At 45.5% G+C, this 22464-nt stretch overlaps 1 protein-coding gene across 2 annotated transcripts in view; it reads left to right on the top strand.

Annotated features, from left to right (window-relative positions):
* Positions 1-698: 698 nt before the first annotated feature.
* The window catches only part of Kcnq3 (potassium voltage-gated channel subfamily Q member 3), a 298118-nt gene continuing 276352 nt past the window's right edge, over positions 699-22464 (top strand). The window contains exons 1-2 of one of the 2 annotated variants that reach the window (XM_087556053.1): positions 981-1141; positions 1368-1514. In XM_087556053.1, the coding sequence (XP_087412179.1) occupies positions 1008-1141; positions 1368-1514 (281 nt within the window). In that variant the 5' untranslated portion in view covers positions 981-1007. 2 annotated transcript variants of the gene reach the window in all.

Here is a 22464-nt window from a genome sequence, read left to right as displayed (position 1 = left end):
GCATGACCGACTGGAGCCAGGCAGAAATTAGGGTACTGATTCTGGTGTTCACATGCGTTCTCAGCTGTCTTTCCACCTACATGTACAAAGGGCTACCCCAAAACTACCAGAAGCAGTAACCCCATAAGCCCTGAACAGGAACATTGCCATCATTGAGCCAGCCAGTGGGTGAGATGTGAACATGTCTAACCTAGCAACTTGGATTTTCATCTCCAAAGGCAAGCAGAGGAGATGGAGGGTGGAGACTGAATATAAAGCTGCAGCCTCAGCCTCTACCCATCCCCTTTTATTTTCTCCTGTCGACCAGGGGAAACCCCAACGCCCACGGGGTCTGGGGAGCTCCCGCTTCACTGCTACAGGATTCATGACCCAGCAGAAGCAGGAGTAGAGGCCTCCACAGCGCTAGTGATGCTGGTCCTCAAGGCTGTCTTGAGGGTAGGGGGGCGGCGGGGAGAGGCGTGGCGCTGCCTGGGCCTCCCGCAACGAAGGGGCGGGACGATGGAGCCCCACCCCTGCGAAGGAGGGAGGGAACCAAAGAGCGCTGCGGGTGGTGAGCGCTCCGCCTGGGCGCGCCTGCTTCTGCTGCTGCTACTGCCGCTGCAGCGGGCCTAGGGCTGGAGCAGCGGGCTAGGCGCGGGCGGGAGCAGGGAGGAGGGAGGAGGCGGAGGCGCGTGTGCCAGGCGGGCGGGCGGGAGGGCGGCTGGCACAGGGCTTGTAAATAAACTGCGATGCTGTCTCGGGCTCGCCGGCCCGGGTGCCGCCGTCGCCGCCGCCTCCCTGGAGCTTCGGTGCCAGGCTCCCGCCGTCGCGCGCCCTAGCGCCACCGCGCCAGCCTCGCGCGCCCTCGCCGGGCTCCGCACGGACCCCGGCTTCCCGCGCCCCTCCGGGTCCTACAGGGGACCCGCTCGGGATGTGACCCCTTGACTCCCCATCCGACCTCCCCTGCCCCCCGGGAGGCCCGCCTTTGCCTTCTTTTGGGGGGGTGGGCGGGGAGGGGCGCGCGGATCATGGCATTGGAGTTCCCGGGCTTGCAGCCGCCGCCGCCGCCTCGTCCACGTACCCCAAGCGCTCCTTCTTCCCGGAGCAGCAGCGGAGAAGGCGAAGCGCCCGGTGGGGGCGAGGCAGATGGGGCTCAAGGCTCGCAGGGCGGCGGGGGCGGCCGGCGGGGGCGGCGGCGAAGGGGGCGGAGGAGGCGGCGGGGCGGCTAACCCGGCTGGAGGGGACTCGGCAGTGGCCGGCGACGAGGAGCGGAAAGTGGGGCTGGCGCCAGGAGACGTGGAGCAAGTCACCTTGGCGCTAGGGACCGGAGCCGACAAAGACGGGACCCTGCTGCTGGAGGGCGGTGGCCGCGAAGAGGGGCAGAGGAGGACCCCGCAGGGCATCGGGCTCCTGGCAAAGACCCCCCTGAGCCGTCCAGTTAAGAGGAACAACGCCAAGTACAGGCGCATCCAAACTTTGATCTATGACGCCCTGGAGAGACCGAGGGGCTGGGCGCTGCTCTACCACGCGCTTGTGTGAGTACCTGGCCGCTCGGGGCGCCCCTTGGCGGCCGTGCACCTTAGGGTTAGGACCAGGGCTGGAGCTAAGAAGTGTTTGTGTGTTTGGCCACTCAGAAGCGCTCTCTCTGGCTTTGGCTCGGGGTGGAGGGACACCAGTCTGGCCTTAGCCCACGGTTCTCTGTGGTGCGACCGAGTGCTCCCGGTGCCTGGGTCCTTAGGCTTAAATGCACCAAACGTGGTTTTCAGGCTGACTTGGAGATTTGAACTGGCGAGTACGCGCAGGTGCGCGTTTATGGTACATTCTGGGATGTTGACATGAAAGCTTAAAAGAATTAGATATTTCTAATGAAGCAATTGATTCGGTCCTTAAATAAGCCCCGTCCTCTTGGGATGGATAGCCTGCAATCACCACTCAATTTAGATGATATATCCCAGAGTTGAGGATAATAGTGGTGCACACTGCCCATGGTGGTTTACATATGCCTGTGTACATGTATGTTACATGAATGTGTTACCCTTCCTTGGGTAGGATGCTGATCTCAAAAAGGAATGGGTTTTGCCCTAACTGGGGGCTTAGACAGGCCAAAATGCAGGTCTTTGTGTTCTTTTAGGAAGACGAATAGGCTAATAGAAAAGGGGCGGGATTTCCAAGCTTAGTCCAAAGGGTTGGTTTTTAGCAGAGCTAGAGATGGGGTGAAGCTATTTAAGGCTGGAACATCCCTATGATTTGGGTCCAACATCCCATAGTTTCGGTTCTACTATCTCTGTAGGTTCAACTGTTTCCCATCTATTGGCTTGGCTGACCAGGGCATTGGACACCTGAGAGTCGCTGTGGGAAGTTTTTCCCCAGGGACTCCTCTAGAAATAATCTCCATGCTAGCCCAGAAGGTAAATGCTAGGCCAGAAGGAAAATGGAACTGCGGATGTACCGACTCCTGGGATGCAAAATACACATCCGTATTCAAAGAGGAAAAGTGGGTACTAGCAGAGGGATTCCTCACCCAAGACTGGAATCCTGAGTGTCACAACACCTTGGATGTGTGTGACAGGGCACTTCTTGCTACCATCTGCTTCCTCGCTTTGGCTTAGGAAGCTGTATGACTGTCAGGGTTTGGGTAGGATATAGACTATGACTTTGACCCTTCCAATTTAAGGCAGTTGGTTTCCCTCCAGTTGACCCTTAAGTGACAAAGAGGGAAGAAGTCGGGGAATGTCTTCTGTATGTCAAGTACCTGCTATCTTTCAAGGTTGGAAGAGCTTTTCCTGGTTTGGCCACCAGGTGGGGCGTCCACACAGGACCTCAGCTGTGTGCAACAGGTTTCTTCCAGGTTACAAAAGCCTTGAGAGAATGCATCCCTGAAAACTCAGGAAGCAGCAAGAATAAAGATGACGTACCTTGCCAGGGACTTGGATTTTCGGTTGGTCAAGCCTTTGATCCCTGTGTCTGACCCAAACCTTAAGATGTGCTGTTCTTTCATAGTGAAATGAGATTTATCTGGCATTCATTCTTTAGCTTTCTAGCACCATGTTCAAAATTGAAGTGAAATAAATATATGTAGTTTTGAAAGGTTGAACAAATTATTTGAGTGCAGACTCCATGCCCCTTGGCATAAAGTTGTGTTCAGTGTGTATTTAATGACTTTGGAACTTGGGGTTTTATTGAAGCTTGAGATTCCTTCTTTCTTCTCCTCCCACCTTTTGTAGCTGGAACCCGATGCCTTGCCCTGCCCAATCTGCAGAGAGAATAGATAAAGCCTATTGTAGAAACAACTACAATGTTATTTTTATTGTATAATTGTTCATATCTTAGAAATCAGTTTGTAAGTGCCAAGCCTATAGCCAGAGTTTCCCAGAGAAGACCTAGGAAAACTTAGGTTAGAAGTGTCAGATATATACAAATTGTGCTCAATTCTCACATGACCACAATGAGGTAATGATTGTAACTTATGCCTGGTGGATGGGAATTTGACAAGTGCAAGAGATAAAGCCAGCGTTGCAGGGATAATGGTTCCACACCTCACATCTGGCTTTCTTGGTACAATCAGATCCCATTTTTGACCCTTAGGGCATTTTGCTGAGCATTTCTGAGTGCCCACTGACTATTGGTAATACAAGACTCTTGGTAATCAGTTTTTCTAGCTCAAGTAGGAAATCAAACCAGTATCCAGTCAGAACCTAGGAGGTTCTGTTAGGAAAATGTAAGGTGGGCTGGGCTGGGGCTAGGATTTGTGGCCTCCGATAAAAGATGGTTTATGAGAGGGCTCTTCATGGGTTGGATTTGTATTCCTAATACTTACACAAGCTTCCTAAGTGACTGTAGTTTACATCCTTCCTCAGGCTCAGTAGGAGCCTGAATAAGGGAACACAGCTGAGTCTTCATTGATGATTCAGGATTTTGCAGGATTTTAAAATTCAGGCTGTGAAGTGCCCATTATCCTGTGCTGGGCTGTGGCTAATGGCAGAAGGGGATCGAGACATTCGGTTGACCATGAACTCACAGTTCAATGTGCTCTCCTTCTTTTGTAAATTAACTAGGCCTGTCAAGTGAGGTTTCTTCCTCTCCTCTGTCCTAAATATAAAAGTGAAAATCAATCATTCCTCCCACCTTGCTTCCTATGCCTCGAAGGCCCATCCCTTGCTCCTAGTTATTCACCTTCACCTTCGTACAGGAACCTTCTCCAGGAACCTTTCCCAGACTTCCATCTGGCTGGTCTCAAGTTGCTCCCTGTCTTCTCCAGCCATATAATTTTGTGTGCTGTGTTGAGTTGATGTGCTTGCTTCTCTGCCCCATGAATCCAAAAGCCGCTCAAGAGTGAAGGAGGGATATATCTTCTTCTATTTTCTTTCTTGTTTTTCTTTTCATTCTCAATTCCCGGAAGACCATAGAACCCATGATAGGTACTTAGTAAGCATTTGCTGTGTGGGTACATGGCAGAATTCTCTCAGGATTCTAGTTAATCAAGACTTTGCTGTAACAGCTTTACTGCCACAGCAGTAAGTAGCTGGAGTCAGCACCACAGGATTAGAAGAGGAAAATAGTCCTTGGAAATGTTGGGCTTTGTGGGGGGGGGGGGGTAGACGAGGTGGAACTCTTGCTTGGCTTTAAGAAAAGATTATGGCAGCCATGTCTTTGGCTAAGGCAAACTTTGCTATTACAGGACATGCTGGTTTCTGAGTTCGCCTATATGGCTTTACAGGAGCTAAGTAGGACTGAGCTAGAAGCTGAGGATTGGAGGTACTGCCCCCACTGAAGAATGGTTCCTGCGCTTAAACTAGCAATTATGGGTATAATAAGCCAACGTTGGGTACTCTGTATTCAGTTCTGAATAAGGATCTTCTTAGATGTCACACATACCTGATACTGTCGCTGTCCTGAGCCTGTTGGTGGAGAAATGCTGTCTTTATCTTGGCATTGGCACTAGCTTGGCACTCTGAAGGCATCCCGTTGCCCTGGCCCTGTCTCTCCAGCCAGCTGGGTATTGTCCCTTACCACCTGTTAGTAAACCAAAGGGAAAGGATCTGGAAAAACACCTGCTGCTGTTTTCTAAGGGAGGCTGGCTTCAGGCATCTGGCAGGCAAGGCTGGCTACTTAAAGCCATTTCTCCACCCTCTTCCCTGAACAGAAAGGGCTTGGCTGGTGGCCTTAGCCTGAAGAGTTTACCCAGGGGTTGATGGAAAACACCTACACAGGTAAATAAAGAGATTTGGCAAACACTTCCTCTTTTGTGTCTCCTTCCGATTATGTATGATCTACCACCTTTTCTCCCCACTCCCATTGAATCCACACCCAATCTACTCAATGACAAACTCACTTCATTTTTCTCTTCATTGTCTGATCTCCTTAGAAGATTTTGAAGTGTCCTGAGTTGCATTAAAGGGTAGGTAAGGTGGTGATTTCAACAGCCAATAGTATTTTGTTTACTTTTGAAATTCTGTTTTAATCACAATGTTTCTCCTTTCCCTTTCCTCTTTCCAAACTGTCCCATAGGCCCCTTCCTGCTCCCCTTCAAATCCATGACCTCCTTGTTCATCAGTTATTATTACATGCATATATGTGTTTGTACATACATATGCATTCCTAAATATAACCTGTCTAGTCTGTATAAGGGCATTTCTGCGTATGTTTTCAAGACTGAGCATTTGGCACTGGTTAACAAACTGGTGTACACTTCCCTGGGGAACTACCTCTCGCACTCCACTCAGTAGCCTGTAGTTCTTCTGTAGGGTTGAGGCTTCATGAACTTCCCTCCATTTAGTTTGTTGATGATGTCCAAACATGCACTAGTTGAAGACATCTCTTCAGTTGAGTCTTTGAAGCCAAGATGAGAATCTTTGGATAAATAGAACATGTTTTCTTAGATGGCTGCATCCTCTGTGTGGACCATGTCCCCATTATCAGCACCAGGCTTTGTCCTCTGATGGCTGATGTGTGATGCAACTTGGTGTACTGGATTGCTTATTGCAGGGCTTTTAAACCACGTCCTCCAAAAGTTCCAGGCCTTGTACCTGTTGATGGGGGTAAGTTGCATTTTTTCTCTTCTGGAGACAGAGACTTGGAGCACTTGGAGTTATAAAGAAAAGAACATGATTCCAGGAATTGTAGAAGATGACAGTTTCCTAGATGAGTGAAAATTTGGTCTCTGCTTCCAAGATGATGTCTTGAAGGATATGTCCACTGTAGGAGGAACACTATCCCTCACTGGCAGAAGGTAGAAGGTAGAAGAACCAATCACATGACACTTCTTTTATAAGGGTGTGAATTTTACTGACAAAGGGAGGAGCTTTTATGACATCATCATTTGTTAAGAGTTGCACCTCTCGACACTATCACATGGGCCATGAAGTTTCAACACCAGACTTTCAAACCATAGCATCATGAATTGGGTAGTCTTGTGTGCTGGGGCATCTCATTTAGTCACTGAAGTATTAGAACATTCAGTAATGTTTTCTTCAAATAGCAAATTGCCTGATAACCCAAGAACATGGTTGAGTCTTGATGCAATCTGTGGATAGTGAATAATTCCTTACATTTACAAAGGTCCCTATTCATAGGCTCTGGTGTTGGCTTCCTCCTGCTCAAGACTTTAGGCCTTGTGCCTCTTTCTTTTCTTTCCTCCTCCTCCTTCAAGAGTCAGATTAAATCATTGGAAACCCATAAGAACATAGACACATTTTAAAGTAGCTAACTGGTATATTAGTAACACTACATTTTTGTAGTTGATGCTGTCACATCCAGGGCTGTATGTGCCACCATCTGCTCAATGTCAGGGTACTCCGCTTACTGATTTAGTCACCATGACACTAAGAGTAGGCAACTCCTCACAGATACCCAGATCTGGTTCATTGGAGCCAGAGTTGTGCCAGAGGAGCTGGCAAACCAAGGGCTTCTTTGTCAATTTGTCACCAGGGTTAAGTTCATTTCTTTCTGTTGTCTTCTTGGATATCTGGGGTGAAATCTTACCCAACAAGACTTAGAATCTTGAGTTCTGTTTCAATGGGAAACCACTTAGTGCTACCAAGTTTTGCATTTCTATTCCTTTTCTTCACTCCCAGCCCCCATTTTGCACTTTATTTCATCCTATATAGATCCATTACAGATGTTTTTTTCCCTCTTGGTGATGCCAGTTAAATCAACAAACAAAGACAGACAGACAGACCTGACTTTCCTCAATGATGGACTGCAAGAAGTAAGATGAAATGAATATTTTCCTCCACAAGTTGCTTTGGGTCAGTCTTTTATCATAACAAAAGAGAAGCAAACTAGAATCCAGATCTTTCTCTATGGCTAGCCTTACCTGTGCTCCTCTACAAGATGGACACAGTGAGAGGGTTCTTAATATAGCCTCTTTCCTCTGGCTTTGCAGCTGTTTTCTGATAAACCTAAATCCTACACAAACTGCAGTCCTATATGATGAGGTCTTCCACTGTACCTCAAAAAGACTATTTGCTCTGAATGTGTCAAGAGCAAGCTGGGCCATTCTTGCTCTGCTTTATACACGAATAAGTAAGGCAGCTGTAGGTTGAATGATTAGACTCATGTATGTGGCTCCAGGTGACCCCTTCTTGAAGAGGACCACTCTTCCTCTTGACAGCCCACAGCTGATAACTTCTTTTCTCTCCTCCACTAACCTAGTACTCTATGAGAGTCCTATTGCAGACTCTCTGTGCCCACTAAGTTTCCCTTTTGGGGGCATTCAGAACTATCCTAGTGATAATAACTTGGAAGAAGCCTAAGTGTTAGTGATTGCTTGAGCCCTCTCTTATTCCCTTCTTTGTGAATTCCTTTTAGACATTTCTTTCCAACTACTTTCTTTCTGGAAACAATGATAGGACAGGCAGGCACACAGTGTCTGTTCTTATACATAGTTTTTCTGGCCTTGAGAAATAAACAGACTCTTCTTCCATCAGTCCACCCTCCAAGTTCACCCTTTACCTCCCGGATCTCAGGCATACTTCCTGTGTGGGGAAGGTGTGATTTAGGTGCGAATCCAGGGGTAATCAGACAAAAGACTATGAGGGTTTGAATGTGAAGTGTCCCCAATAGGCTCATGCATTAAAGGCTTGGTCACCAGCTAGTGAAGCTCTTTTGGGAGGTTGTTGAAGCTTTAGGAATTTACAAACTTCGTTGAAGGAAGTAGGTCATGAGGGGTGAGGCTTTTAATTATGTGATCTGCCTTTGTGTCTCCTTTGTCTCTCTCTGTGCTTACTGGCTTGACACCAGGTTCTCAGTCTCGATTCACCCTTCCTCAAAGTTCCAGATGACCTTGGGCTAAACCCCACCTCCCCCCCAAAAAAAGTTTCCTTCTTTTAAATTGTGTTGGGATTTGTCACATTGGTCAAAGTCCGACAAATGTGAAGGATAAAACTGAGGAAAGGTGGCAGAATCAGACTCTGATAGGAAGTCGGAAACCGAATGAAAGTGTATACCATCGAGCACAGTACCCTGGGTTTATTGAGGCTCAGTCTTTTGCTAACTTGGGAGGCTGTGTGCATCAGCCCAGCATGACCCCTTTAACTCCAGTTTATGGCTGAAGCAGAAGTTTGAGAACTCCCTTGGTCAGCATTGCAGAGCAGATGCCCATGGCATTTGTTGCAGACACTACACCTGGCAGATGCTAGACAGCCATGATAGGCTGCTCCGAGCTTGCTTCATGAAGGGAGATAGTTGTCTTGTGACTCTGACTTCATAGTTAGGGCTAATTTCTCAGTGGTTCTTGAGTTAAGGAATTTTGGAGACCTGAGAGCTCATGGTTGCTCTGTGATGGTTTGTTTTGTTTTGTTTTTGTTTTTTGACATCATTAATTTTTCATTTAGGATCCTCATTCAGGAAAAAAAAAAGGGTCTGAATTAAAAGTATCTTCAAATATGTAGCTTTGCTGCCCGGTATCTTCAGGTAGCAGCCTTTCAAAGTTCTTCCCTAAGACCAGAGTAAGTAGTGCTTAAAATCACCATGAAGCCTGACCCATGCCTGCTTTCTCTAGGGTAAGAAACCATCCCTTTCCTGGATTCTGTGATGGCTACATTTTGCCAGACAAAACAGGAACGACTCTTGAACAAACACAAATGACTGCGTTTTCTGAGCTGATTTGTGATACCTTCAGAGAATGAAATATCTTATTAATTTACAACATAAAACATGTTAGTGGCTACAGATTGTGTTTGTACAGCTTTGTTGCAAAGATAACAAGCTCCTGAGTGTAAGCTAAGGGGCTGGGTGTGAACTGAGGGGATAACACTTCCTCCCTTTGCCTAAACTCTGGCACCGAGGTAACTACAGTCTTCTTCATAGTTCTGAGCTACTAAAGGCAACATTGGGTCCCCCCACCAAGAATTTGGTACCAAGAATACCTTATTCAGCTGGGAAGGAAATTCACGGGAAAATCATAAGCCTTTGAGTTTGCCCTTCAGGTCTGCAACTAGCCGAGCTGTTGACTCAGTGCTGATTGCTGACATAGTTGATAATCTATAACTTACCATGATGGTTTTGCATATTTCCAACCAGAGTCTGGCTTATCTTCAAAAAAGGAACTTGTAATTTTATACCTACAGCCTGATGAATACTGGGTTGAACTGTTTGAAGAGGTGGAAGATCTGGGTTTTAGCTGTTTATACCCTGCCTGCTAAAATCCTTGAATTTTTCACCTCCCAGGGCCTAATGTGATACATAGCACAGCACATTGTCAGTCTCGTTGCATATCCAAGCACAATGCCAGTCTCCAGGATGAGCAGAGCCAGTGACAGAGATATTGGCTTTGAATCCTGGCTGTGCTGTGTTTTAGACCAGTATCTCTGAATAAGCCACCAGCCTAAAGCAGATTCTTTACCTACACACTGTGGGCTCATGCAGCGCAAAGCCTTGTGTGGATGGAGTAGGTTAAGTGTTCAATGAATGGCCACCATTTTCCCATTCTTGCCAGAATCTGCTAAGGTAGAATGACTTTCCTGAATAAAAGCACTGGTGAAGTGAAAATTGTCTCTATTTTAAGGGCTATTTTCTTGGTAGGGTATATTTCTGCTAAACTATACAGATGTGAATTTTCCACCATTGAGGTGAAGGAAGGGATTTACCCTGAGGAAGGAGCTGTGTAAAGGTTCCACTGTTGATCCATGTTTCCAAAGGCAGCAGAGGTGCTTAAAAGAAACACTTGTCCTAACCACACAACTTTCAGGTGACCCAAGACTGAGTTAGTGCATTCTATTTATTAGTGCATACACATGCATGCATGCGCGCGTGCACATACAAACACACACACACACACACACACACACACACACACACACAATGGAATGTGTGTATACACACTCTCATATATTCTCCTAGAAATACAAACAGATTTTTCTTTGAGTTAAAAAGAAAATAAAATGTGTGTGTGTGTGTGTGTGTGTGTGTGTGTGTGTGTGTGTGTGTGTGTAATATTTGGTTGCATTTTCAGTTTGCCAGGATTATGGGTCAGTTTGACTTGACTGGAGTAATGTCCATCTAGATTTAATTTCTAAGCTCCTTCCTCTAGATGATTTTCTCTTTATGTTTCCAAGGACCATTCTTCTAATTCCAAGTGTTTGGCTGATGCTCGCTCTTTTTTTTTCTTTCCTGTATTCGCCATTGTGTTTTATGTATTTTCTCCATGTGTCTTAGTCCTCGGCAGGGACAGACTGTTCTAGATAAACACAGATCCTGGAACATAATAGGTCCTTAGTTAATACCAAGTAATATCTTCCTAATCACAGCTATTTCACATAGTAAAAATCTGATAATGGCTTAACGTTATGTCTGGTGTCTTCTCCAGATACTAAAAGTGTGTGGTTTGAGCTATGCATGCCTATTCATATATGACGTATGTGTGGACATGGGTGAGTAGATATGTGGAGACAATAACCATAATAGGACTCTCTGCTTTGAAAAACTGATCAGCTTCACCCTGGTTGGTAGGTTAGCCATTTAAAATGCTGACATTTATCGCTTCTCGGCCTTTTGGCTAAGATCAAGTGTAGTAAAATGCTGACATTTGATCCCTATGACAGTATGTCAAACATTCAGACACATATGAACGGCCCCTGTTTTATCAAGAAGGCAGCAAGGGCCAGAAATATTATCTGTCTTTCTCAGGAATTGGCCTCAGGTATTTTGAATGCAGGGGCTGTCCTAGGGTCAGAGGTTCTGAGTTCCCATCTTGGCCCCTCTCCCAGCTCCCCAAGGCTTTCACTTGCTGCCTCTGGCTCTGCTAGCTGCTTTATAGTTGAAACATAAATCCATAGAATTCACCATTTGAATGTGCAGTCCATTGGGTGTTAGTATATTGTCACGGAACCATTAGGGTTTTCTACTACGCTTATCAGCAAAGGAATAATTGTGGAAGTTAAAGGGGGAAGAGATACTGTGAGAGAATTTAAAAAAAAGCAAAAGAAAAAACCAAATCAATAGTGGTGGAAGCATTTACAAAACACATATCTAATCACCAGTTGTCTCAATCAAAGCTAGGATCAGTTAAATTCAACTGTAAGAAACATTTTGTTGGGTGAAATATTTGAAAAACAGATCTGGTGTGGGCTTAAAAGCACAGCAACGGCAACAACGGCAGCAACAACAAACCCCAAACCCTTTAATGAGTGCAGTAATAAACATCTATTAAAAACAGACAGAATGCATAAACCAGACACCAAGGGTAGCAGACATGCATATAAAACGATGTCCGATATCAGTACAGGATTGTAAATTAAAGCAACAGGGAGAGATTAGAATGGGTATGGTTAAAAACCACCACAACAAATGCAAATGGTGGCAATGATGTGGAGCAATGGGAATTCTAAATTCTTGCTGGTGGAGATCAAAACCAATAGACACCCTGGGTAGGTAGACTCAGCACAGTAGTTACTCCCCTGGGAGTTTCCTCATTTAAAGTTCTATGTCCACACCAAATCTTTCCCGAAAACTTTTATTCTAGTGTTATTCACAATTAACAGAAATATTGTATCTAGGATCTCCTTTAATCAGCACCATGAATTCCTATTCAGAGGTGGAAATAAATGAGCTGTGATGTCACTGATGAAGCTTAAATTCATTGTGTATTGATAAATGACAAAGGGTAGTCTGGGTAGGCGACATGCTATATTATTCCAGCCACAGGACATTTTTGATAAACCAAAGTTATGGATATCATAAAAAGACTAGTGATTTCCAGGAGGTAGATGGCAGAGAAGGAAGTTGAATGAATGAAGTACAGATGATTTTTCCGGTGGTGAAACGACTGTGTATAGTACTGCAATGTAGTCCATAGAACTGTCATGCACAACGAATAGCAATTCAGTGAAATATGGTGACGGTGCAGCTGGCCTCACTTTCACACCGTTAGAGAAAGTTTCTAGAAAAGCAAGAGGAGCCTATAATATATATGTTGTAGTGGCTTAAAGTTGAAAATATGCATAGTATGGAGATAAGCTTGTTTTATGTTTAGTACAGGTGACTGTCTAAACGTGCACACATGGGCCAGATACATTTCCTTGTGCTTTGAGGAAGCCTAACTTATCAAACCCTTGGAAAGAGAGGACTTGTAGCATCCAAGTCTGGATATCTAATACCAGTGTGTAAGGGAAGGCAATGGATTCATGAACAACTCTCTGATTATAAGACCTAGACAGGATATGTGGAAGACTAACCTCAGCTATCCTGCATTACCAGAGAGTAAGAAGAGGCTCTTAAAAAAATTCCGCACTGTTGGTAATGCGCTAGAGGGACACTGTACCCAGAATAAAAGAGCTCCCATGATCAAAGCAGGAACAATTTGAGAAATGAAAGAAGGTGGTATTGGAGTCTAACTGCAGGATAAAATAAATACCTATGAATTCTTACTAACATGAAAGCATTGCCACAGGATAAAAGCAAATGTCCACAGGTAGGTCCTGTGATAAATAAATGGTCAAGTGGGTGGACAGGAGTGGGAGAGGTAGGTCTTCTCAGAAGAAGTCTTCTTGCTTCTGTGGGTTCTTTGCTTCCAGAAGTGTAGTGCAGATCACATATAGTGCCTTCCTTCCAGAGAGTAGATATAGAAAGTGTATTAAAAATAGAATGGATGAGCCTCACTCCCAGCCACATGGTCCAGCATAGGGTCACCTATAATCAGTCAAGTTATATCAGGTCAACTCACCCTTGAGATAATGGAACAAAAAATGTCAGCTTTCTCAGACCTTTTTCCCTAAAGCCCACAACTTTAGTTTAACCACAGAAGGGATGGTGGCTACAAAAATCCCAACAGAGACGTGTATTACCCATGCTCACACAATTGTCACAGTTACCTAAACAAGGAAGGCAGAGACAGTCATAGAGAGCTAAGAGCTTCCTCCAAAATGTGACTGTTGAATTATATGTGATATTCTGGATAGGATACTGGGAGAAATAGAAGCTTGGTCAACTGAGTAAAATTTAGATGCTAGTTAATAACTTCATTAACATTAATAACCATCAACTATAGCAATCTGCTTACTAATATAAGTTGTCAGCCATAAGGACAGGTGAGTGCAGGTGACATGGGAGTTCTCTATACTGTTATACTATAGGGCTCCTCCTTTTGACCAGATCCAACATCGGGAAGCTGGCCATGTCTCCTTCTAACTTTCTCTGCCATAGACTGCTGCTGACCCTGATTTGTGACCCTCACTAGTACCTGTCGCCTCCATGCTATTTGTCTCATAGCGTTGTGTTCAACTAAGTCACATGATATGAACCTTTCACCATTGCTGAAAGGTAGTAAGAAGATGTAACATTTCCTTTGTTCTTCAGTTGATCTGAAGGCTCCTTGAGAACTTTTTGGAAGATTACCCAAGGCTGGTCTCTGAAGAGGGTCCTCTGTCCTCTTCTTGCCATCCCTCTTCGTGGCAACACTCTCCCTATCTTCTCTTTTATCTTCATTCTTAATGAAGTTCCTTTCCAGGTTTTAAAGATATAGCTCATAATAGTGATAATTCAGAGCAATGGCAATATGGGAGCGTGAAGATTGACTTTACATGAGAAGCCAGTGTAAAGATTACTGTTTTCTATGACTCCAACAGAGTCTAAATTGTATTCAAACTATAAACAGTTCAGCTCAGGGAAAATTCTTGGCATAGACATCATTTAAAGAGCTGGAGTGTATGTAGGACAGGAGATGGCTGAGTTGCCAAAGTGTTAACTTGAGTTCAATCCCCAGAGCTCATCTGAACAAATGCTGGGTGTGGGCTGGTAGTGGATAAAGCACTTTCTTTGCAAACTTGAAGATCAGAGTTTTGATCCCAAGAACCCATGTAAAATCTAGGAGTGTGTTGTAGACTGTGTAATCCCATATCATGGGAGGCAGTGTCATGGAATGCCCAGAACAAGCAGATTAGTTGGCCAAAAAAGCTGAGCTCTGGATTTGGTGAGTGACCCTGGCTCAGTGTATAAGCTGGAGAGTGACTGAGGATGACACAGATGTCAAACGTGGGTCATACATGCACATGTACACATAAGCAATTGCGCTGGATACACGAGTGAGACCATGTGCATGAGCATGCCTATACAAAAACATGCACATTACTGCATTAGTCAGCATTTCACAGGGTGTGAGACGCAGCTGAGAGCTTCACATTCTGATCCACAAGCAGGCAGAGGAAGAGACAGAGACTGGACCTGGCATGGACCTTTGAAACTTCAAAGCCCACCCTCAATGACATACTTCCTAATAAAACAAGACTGTACCTCCTATTCCTTCTCAAATAGTACTACTCTACCACCATTATACATAAACAGAAAAGAACTGAAGCACAAAACTGCACATGCTAGTACATACTTGTAACCCTAGCACTGGGGAGGATTACTAGCAGAGACAAGGAACTCTCTGGGGCTTACTTGTCTGTTTGCTATGTTCCAGGCTATTGCAAGACTCTGTTTCAAAATAAGGTAGACAGGGTCCAAGAGACAACCTCCAAAGAGGTATTCTACACACACACACACACACACACACACACACACACACACACACACACACACACACACTCATGGAAACCTGAAGGAAATGGGTACCCAATACATACCACAGATTCATATGCATTCATAGCTCACACTTTCAACACACCTCAATTCCCAGGCCCTGGTGTTTGGAACATTAATTAGTGTCACTGCATGAAGCAAATCAAGCTGTGGACCTTTCTTCCATCCTAAAACGGAATGAAGAACATCCAGAAGTGCTACTGCTGAAAGGAGAAGAAGTATGGCTACTGTTACCGGCGGGACTGTATGAAGCCCCCTCACTGGGTACAAAACTCACTGCATCGGGAGCTCGGAACCCTTTTATTTGGGAGGCGGGGCAAGGATGAGGTTGCAAACACCTCTCAGTCTCAAGTTCCCACCATTCTATTTTTTTGTCTGGGTCCTTTTGAATACCTTAACCAGTGCATATATGCCAGTGACGTTTATTATAAATGGACTCAAATACTTGACAAGACGCAACTTAAGGAAGGTTTATATTAGGTTTCAATTTGAGTAGGTATGGACATTCCCTTGGGGGAATGCAGGCATCAGGATGGTAAGATAGTTGGTCCAGCTGCTTCTGATGTCAGGAAGCAGAAACCAGACAGGAAATTGTTTGGGGCAAGAAAACTCAAGGCCTGTTGAAGTGACTCACTTTCTCCAACTATTTCTTACCTGAAGGCCCACTCTCAGCTGAGGATCAAGTGTTCGAACCTGTGGAGAACCTTTCTCATTGAGGTCACAACAGTCTATGAGTGTCACTGCATGGTGTTTCTGCCTTCGTGATGGGTACATAATACTCTGAATTAATGCAGCCTTGCTGTGGTGCATATCAAAATGCTGTTGTTATGCCTGTGTCCATGGCTGGACATGTGTGTTTCCTTCCCCTTCTGCTCACTCTGGATTGTATTGCTGTGAACAAGGGTGCACGAACCACTCCAGTGTTTATAACAACACCCATTCTCTCTCTCGAGACTCTCTGGATCCTTAAGCGTGTCTTATTTGCTGCTCCAGGTAGGCAGTGGGCAGAAAGGAGGGCTGTGTGGGTAGTGGGGAGATGACTACTTACTGGCTGAGAGCAGACTCCTGCCCAGCACTCTCTGTCATCCGTACTGAGTAACACTGGATACAGGTTTTTCATTCCTCAAGGTCTGTCTCCATCTGCAAGTTAGAGATCTCTCATTCTCTTTTATATAGGGGGCTTCCAGAGGAACGCACGTTCACTATAAAAAAACTGTAGCAGTATTTACATACAATATACCCTATAACAAGGAAACTGCTCCAGACCTGTATATTGAATTTAATCTCACTGTAACCTGCTGTAGAAATCTGTAGATAGAAACACAGGTGGTGGTGTGGAGGATGGGGATGGGTGATTCGTCTGAGGACCACACAGATGGCAGGGCATGGAGCTGGGACAAAGCCCAGAAAGACCCAAGGACAGATGTTACTTCTTACGCTGTCTTCTTCTGCTCCTCCATGAACAGACCAGCCAGATTATTCTATCACATAACCTTAGGGGCCAGGCACAGGCCGGCCATGAGGTAGGTCCCTGCTGAATACACTACTTTCATTGGCCATGCCACATCCTCCTCAAGTTCCAAACAAAACTTAGCTCTGAGCATGGTGCTGGAAGGCGCTTTTGGAAGCCTGAGTGTGGCTGGCTTCTGGGAGCATCCTACAGATAGACTCAGGAGCCAGCCTAGCAGCCTGAGAGGGAGCCAGTGTTAACCATGAGGAACTGGACGTGTTCCAAAGTTAACCAGCAGCAGTGAGGGCTTCCAGTGTGGCTCTGTGATCAAATTCATCCTGGAAAGGAACGTACTGCTGTAATACAGGGGTTGAGTGGGAAAAAGCCAGCGCCAAGATGTTGCAGGAGAGGAGGGAGGCCAGAAGCACCCATAACAGTAGAAGGAACTGTCTGAGGCCAGTGGACACAGCCCAGCAGCCAACTCTTCCTATCCTTGACATCTGAACTGCTCTGATGTTCCCTTCACATACATAGAGGTCAACAAACAGCCAAGAGGCCAGTGGCTCCTTTTCTACTTCCTCTTCAAACCTACTAACTTCCCCCAGCCACAACTGGTGAAGGGGGCTGTCAATTCCTTGTTGACTAATTACTGTCATCTTTGGGTACACTTAACACACCTCAGACGTCTAGATTCTGCCAGCAGAGAAGGGGGTCTTGAGGATGGGGTGTAGAAGTAATCTTCCAGTAATCTACTACTACCTCAGGCTGTCAGTGTTCCAAATCCTTCCCATTAGTTGTTCCATGATTTTCTGCTGAGAGCTTTCTCTTGTACTTTATAACATGATGGGCTAGGATCAGTTCCTGCTGGTACTGAAGAGGTGGGCCTTGTCTGCAATCAGGCTTCAGCAAGCCTTCCTTGGCCATGGGGATGGCCACAGGGAGGAAATGAGGCCCATTTGGAGCCATTCAAGGAGAAAATACAGACAAAGGACTTTGATCCTCTAAGGGTCTCAGGAAGTGAAAGAAAAGAGGGTGACAAAGGCTAAAGCAGGGATGGGAAAGAGGATTCACGGGCTCATGACTGGAGATACAGGGAGACTGCTGTGGCTTGGGAGAGGGAACCCATGAGCTGCATAGACCACAGAGAACCTTGCAGACTTATATGAAACCTCTTGGTTCCACACCCGCAGTTGACATGGTCATATGTGTGCTTTGTAAGGATACCTGTCTCTAGGCTAGATAGAGGAAGGAGGGGGCTGAGGAAGATGTGTGTGAAGTCATTGCACAAAGCAACTCAATGATGGCATCAGGCCTTTAGAGGCTGTCTGTGAAGCTCCAGCCTTGTGCTCTAACCCACCAAGTCTCTGCAGAAGCTCCACTAGGCTACATTGCATTATTCAGACACTGGAGGTGAGAAAAATGCTCAGGAAGGCCAACTTTTATCCAGAGCCACCCAGCCAGAATAGCAGAACCTGAAGCCTATGCCCTCAACACCTCTGACCATAGCAACACCCTGCCCTCTGGCTCCACCTTCCCTCACTCTGCTCTGTCTGCAGCCCATTAGGCGCCTACAGGATGGGGCCTGGCATTTGTGCTTAAGATGATTCCCATCTTGCTCACAGAAACGCCAGGCTGGATGATGGAAGTGATTCAGCAAGAAGTAGGATTGGAGGGGAAAGAGCTGTGTAAAAACATTTGCAAGTGGATTAAAACAAGAGTCCACTGGCCCATGCCAGCAGACTGGGAAGTTTGGGAGATATTTTTAGACTATGAAATCCAAATGGCACAGAACGTGGGTTGGGAAGATAGAAATGCAAAGAATAGCTTGTTAGCTGTGACCAGAGGCTGGCTTTCACAGAGTATCTTCCTGGCTGTAAATTCACTCAACCAAGTGTGCATATGGATCAGGCCCCTCCCTCACTCTCCTCTCTCTCCCTCCCCCTCTCCCCTTCTTTTCCTTCTCACCCTTCTTCCCCTGCTCCTCTCCTTCCTTTCTTTTCTCTTCCCTCCCTCCCTTCCTTTTCCATTTCTTCATTTCCCCACCTTTCTTGGTCTTCCCTTCCCCTTTCCTTTCACCTCTCTCTTGTCCTGTATTTTCTCTTTTCACACAACAGTACAGCTCCTTGATTTGGGAGACACCTAGAGACTTCTATGAGTTGGATGTTGACTCTGACACTTGGGAGGCTGCTGACACAAGCCCAGCCCAAATAGTTAAGCAATCCTAGGGAGATCTTTGGTTCTTGTTTCCCAGAGGAGGTCAAGAGCAAAGGTGGAGTGACAGGGAGGCAGGCCTGGCCTCACCTAAGAAAGGGGATACCCAGAATCAGGAGTGGAACAGAGTATGGACGTGAACTGATGGCTCTGCCTCCCCCTGCAGGCTCTCCACATGGTGGGAACCATGGCCACCTGAAGCATCCAACTTTCTTGCACATCCCTTGTGAGAGACACACCTTATCTCTTTGGTTCACTCAGGTTGGAGACTCACTGCTTTAGCTGGTGTGGGGTACCACCTCCAAGAACATCTTTCCCCAGCTGTGTCCCTAAGGTAGGGTCATGAGAAGGCATGCCAGGTGCTGTGAGCAATGTGAAGCAGTTCTCAGGCAAATGGTGGGAGGCTTGTCATTCACAGAAATGAGCTTGCAACGAGCATGACTGTCATAGCCATGCCACCTGCACTAGATCTCCTGTTCTGCTAGTCAGCCCAGGAAGGTGCAGGTATCTGGCACAGGAAGAGAATTTAGCTCGGAAAGGGGTGGCAGTGTTGGTGCATAACAGATAGGTACTAGAGAGTCCTTCCTGAGTACTGTAGGCACTTTGCCCCATGCTGCTTTCTTTTTCTACCTTAGAAATTTGTGTGTGTTTGTGTGTGTGTGTGTGTGTCTGTAAACATTACTAGTATATTTGATAAATAAACATTACAAGCATGTGCGTGTTTGTGAGTGTGTGTAGTGTGGTGTGGTTTGGTGTGATGTAGTGTTGTGTGTCCATCATCTGAGCCACCACACAGGCAGAGTTAAGGTAAAAATCTACAACCCACTCTCCTGATCCCACCTCAATTCCCTTCCCAGAGGGAACTGCTTTTCTCACCTTGTCCCTGAGTCATGTCTCTGTATGACTGTCTCTTGATAAATCAACTTGAGGCATTTGCATTGATTTCCTGTTGTTTTCTGTCTCTTTGTGGTTTATCTTGTCTTTTGTCTCTGCCCTAACTCATGCAGAATGCCCCCTCAGTGTCCTTAGTCTTTGCTTATCTCTCCTTTTCTCATTTTCTTTCCACTTCTCCTTTCTGTGCATCCTGTCACCATGTTCTTTGTCTTTCACAATGATGTTCCCTGCCTCTGGTCCAAAGACTTTGGGCATCTCTCTCTCTCTCTCTCTCTCTCTCTCTCTCTCTCTCTCTCTCTCTCTCTCTCTCTCTTCTCTCTCTCTCTCCCCCTCCCTCCCTCCCTCCCTCTCTCCCTCCCTCCCTCCCTCCCTCCTTTCGTCCCTCCATGTGTGTGTGTGTGTGTGTGTGTGTGTGTGTAGCAGAAGATATCTTTGAATGTTGCTCTTGATGTAGTTGATTTTTTTAAGTTTTTTTTTAAGTTTTTTTTTTTAATTGGCTTGAAGCTCATTGAGTAGCCCAGGGATCCTCCTCTCCAGGGATCTGTTACTATAGTGCCTGACTTTGCCTACATGGATTCTGGTATCTAAAATTAGATTTTTCCTCACTGAGCCATCTTGACAGCTCAACAAGCATTGTTTTTCATTTTACCTTTCCTTTGACTCTGGATCTTCTCATCCTCTTGTCTGGTGACACTGGATGTCCTCCTGTCTGATGACTCTGTGTGTCCTCTTTTTGGTGATTCTGGATGTCCTCTCGTCTCAATAGTTACCCAAAGTCACAAGTATTACTGGTATTTGGACATCCTTTCTTATGTGTGCTGCTTTTGAGACCCTCAGTTCACGCCATGACATACAGTTTTGGGTCCTCTTTTTAGGAGGTTACAGAAAAGAACAGGTACCTGGATGGGAACTTGGTCACACTCTAGCCTCATGTCACTCTTCTTCATTTCCCACCATGCTCAGAAAAGTGCAAGAACATTTTTGAACTCTGTCATAGACGAGGGAAGAGTTCATGGTCCTTGCCATTCCCTGAGGATGTATGGAACTTAGTAGTTGACCTACGGACATTTTCTTCAGTGATGTAGCTGTTGGTAAGGTACCTTAGATCCTGTTAGCAAGCCCTCACCACGCTTTAGTAAAGAACCATAGTGAAACTCACTGAGCACATATACAAACGTGAAAATGGAAGAAGCCTACTTAGGGAGTTTGGAAGGGGCGCTAACTCCTAGGAGTAAGAATGAACAGCAAGGGGCTGGGGATTTAGCTCAGTGGTAGAGCGCTTGCCTGGGAAGCGCAAGGCCCTGGGTTCGGTCCCCAGCTCCGAAAAAAAGAACCAAAAAAAAAAAAAAGAATGAACAGCAAAAGGTAATTGAGTATGTAAACTTGATAACAATACATTATGTACATGTATGGAAGTATCATAGCGAGACTCAATATTATATATGTGTGTATGTTCAGGACATGTTAAAACACAAAAAGATCAGTATTTATAAGTTAAAAACATTTGTTGAGTAAGATTAAACAAAGAGCCAAACCAATCAGAATGGGAAGTATTGGATATTTTCTGTGACTTCTGTGCTCTGATTTCCTAGTGATTCCGACACACTCACAGCCCATTCACATGTCTTCAAACTCGTGACCTGCTACATCCTTTCTGCAGCCTTCTCCATAGGTGCTTTCTGTAGCTCAGCTATAGCAGACCTTCAGTTGTCTTGTCCTCTTGACGTCACAGGATTTATAGGCTTCCAGATAGATAAATCCTTCATTGTTGGCATGGCACATACATAGTTTTCTTTGCAAAATAGCATTTGGAGTTGCAGTAAATCCTCTAGAAATTACCAAGAGTTAACTATGGGTTGCTTAAACACTAGTCATTATGTGTTCCCTGGGCATTTCTGCTGACACAGTGGCTCAACCTGGTTGCTTTGCCTGCCTTTAATCATATCCTCTGCTTTTCATTTTGAAGAATGAGGCGCCTAAGCTCAGAGAGGAGAAAAAGACTACCCGAGAACACACAGCTTGCTCCTGGCAAAAGAGGCCAAGTTCTAGGCTTCCCTTCAGTTCCTTTGTGCTATTTCCAGGCAAAGTACCTCTCGTCATAGAATATGGGGCATCAGGTAATTTGCCAAGTAGTTTTGCGTGCTACTCTCCAAATTAGTAATTAATTGGGCACTAATTTTATTGACTGCAGATAAAAGATTATTTTGATAGAGATGTATGTGGAGAAGGGACTACAGAATCCACTCTAAAGCCCAGAGTACCAACCAAAAGCTTTAAGATCTCTGCCTGCATTACCTACTTCATAGGTTGACAGTCACCTTGGCTATATGTCTCTCCTAGATCCTGGTTTGATGGACAGAATGGTGAGATATAGATGACCTCTAAATCCCCATGCAGCTGACAGCTCTGTATAAGATCCTGAGTTACCAGCTCCATCAGACAGAAATATGGCTATTAATGTTTTAGAATTGCAGAAGACCAGCTAAGTTCTATCCTGGAAACCACACCTTTGTTTCCAGAGTCGAGGGTCTTTGTTGAGGCTGTTGTCTGAGCTGAGACTGGTTCTGTAACTTTTAAGAATCTGAATTTTCTCATCTGTAGAGGGGGTGAGCCTCAGGATTGAATGTGATTCTGAGTGAGAGATGCCTATCACTTAAGATTTTCGAACATTTACTGATGTCGGCAGGAATGAGCTCATGTGCTTCTTCATACCTTGTGATTCGCCCTTTGTAGAATGCCATTTTCTCTTGAGCGTGATAGTTTGAACAACAAGACTGACTCTGTTACAGCCAATGGAGACTCCCAAAAGATGCAGGGGGCCCAAACCAGGTTGTGACACAAAGACAAAGATTCTGATTACCACAGTTTCTGTTCAGAGTTTCTGTTCAGGGGCTAACGCCAGAGCCAGTGGT

The sequence above is a fragment of the Rattus norvegicus genome, chromosome 7 (genome assembly GCF_021556685.1).
Source record: "Rattus norvegicus strain SHRSP/BbbUtx chromosome 7, alternate assembly SHRSP_T2T, whole genome shotgun sequence".
NCBI lineage: Eukaryota > Metazoa > Chordata > Mammalia > Rodentia > Muridae > Rattus > Rattus norvegicus.
This window is presented reverse-complemented; position numbering and strand designations above follow the sequence as displayed.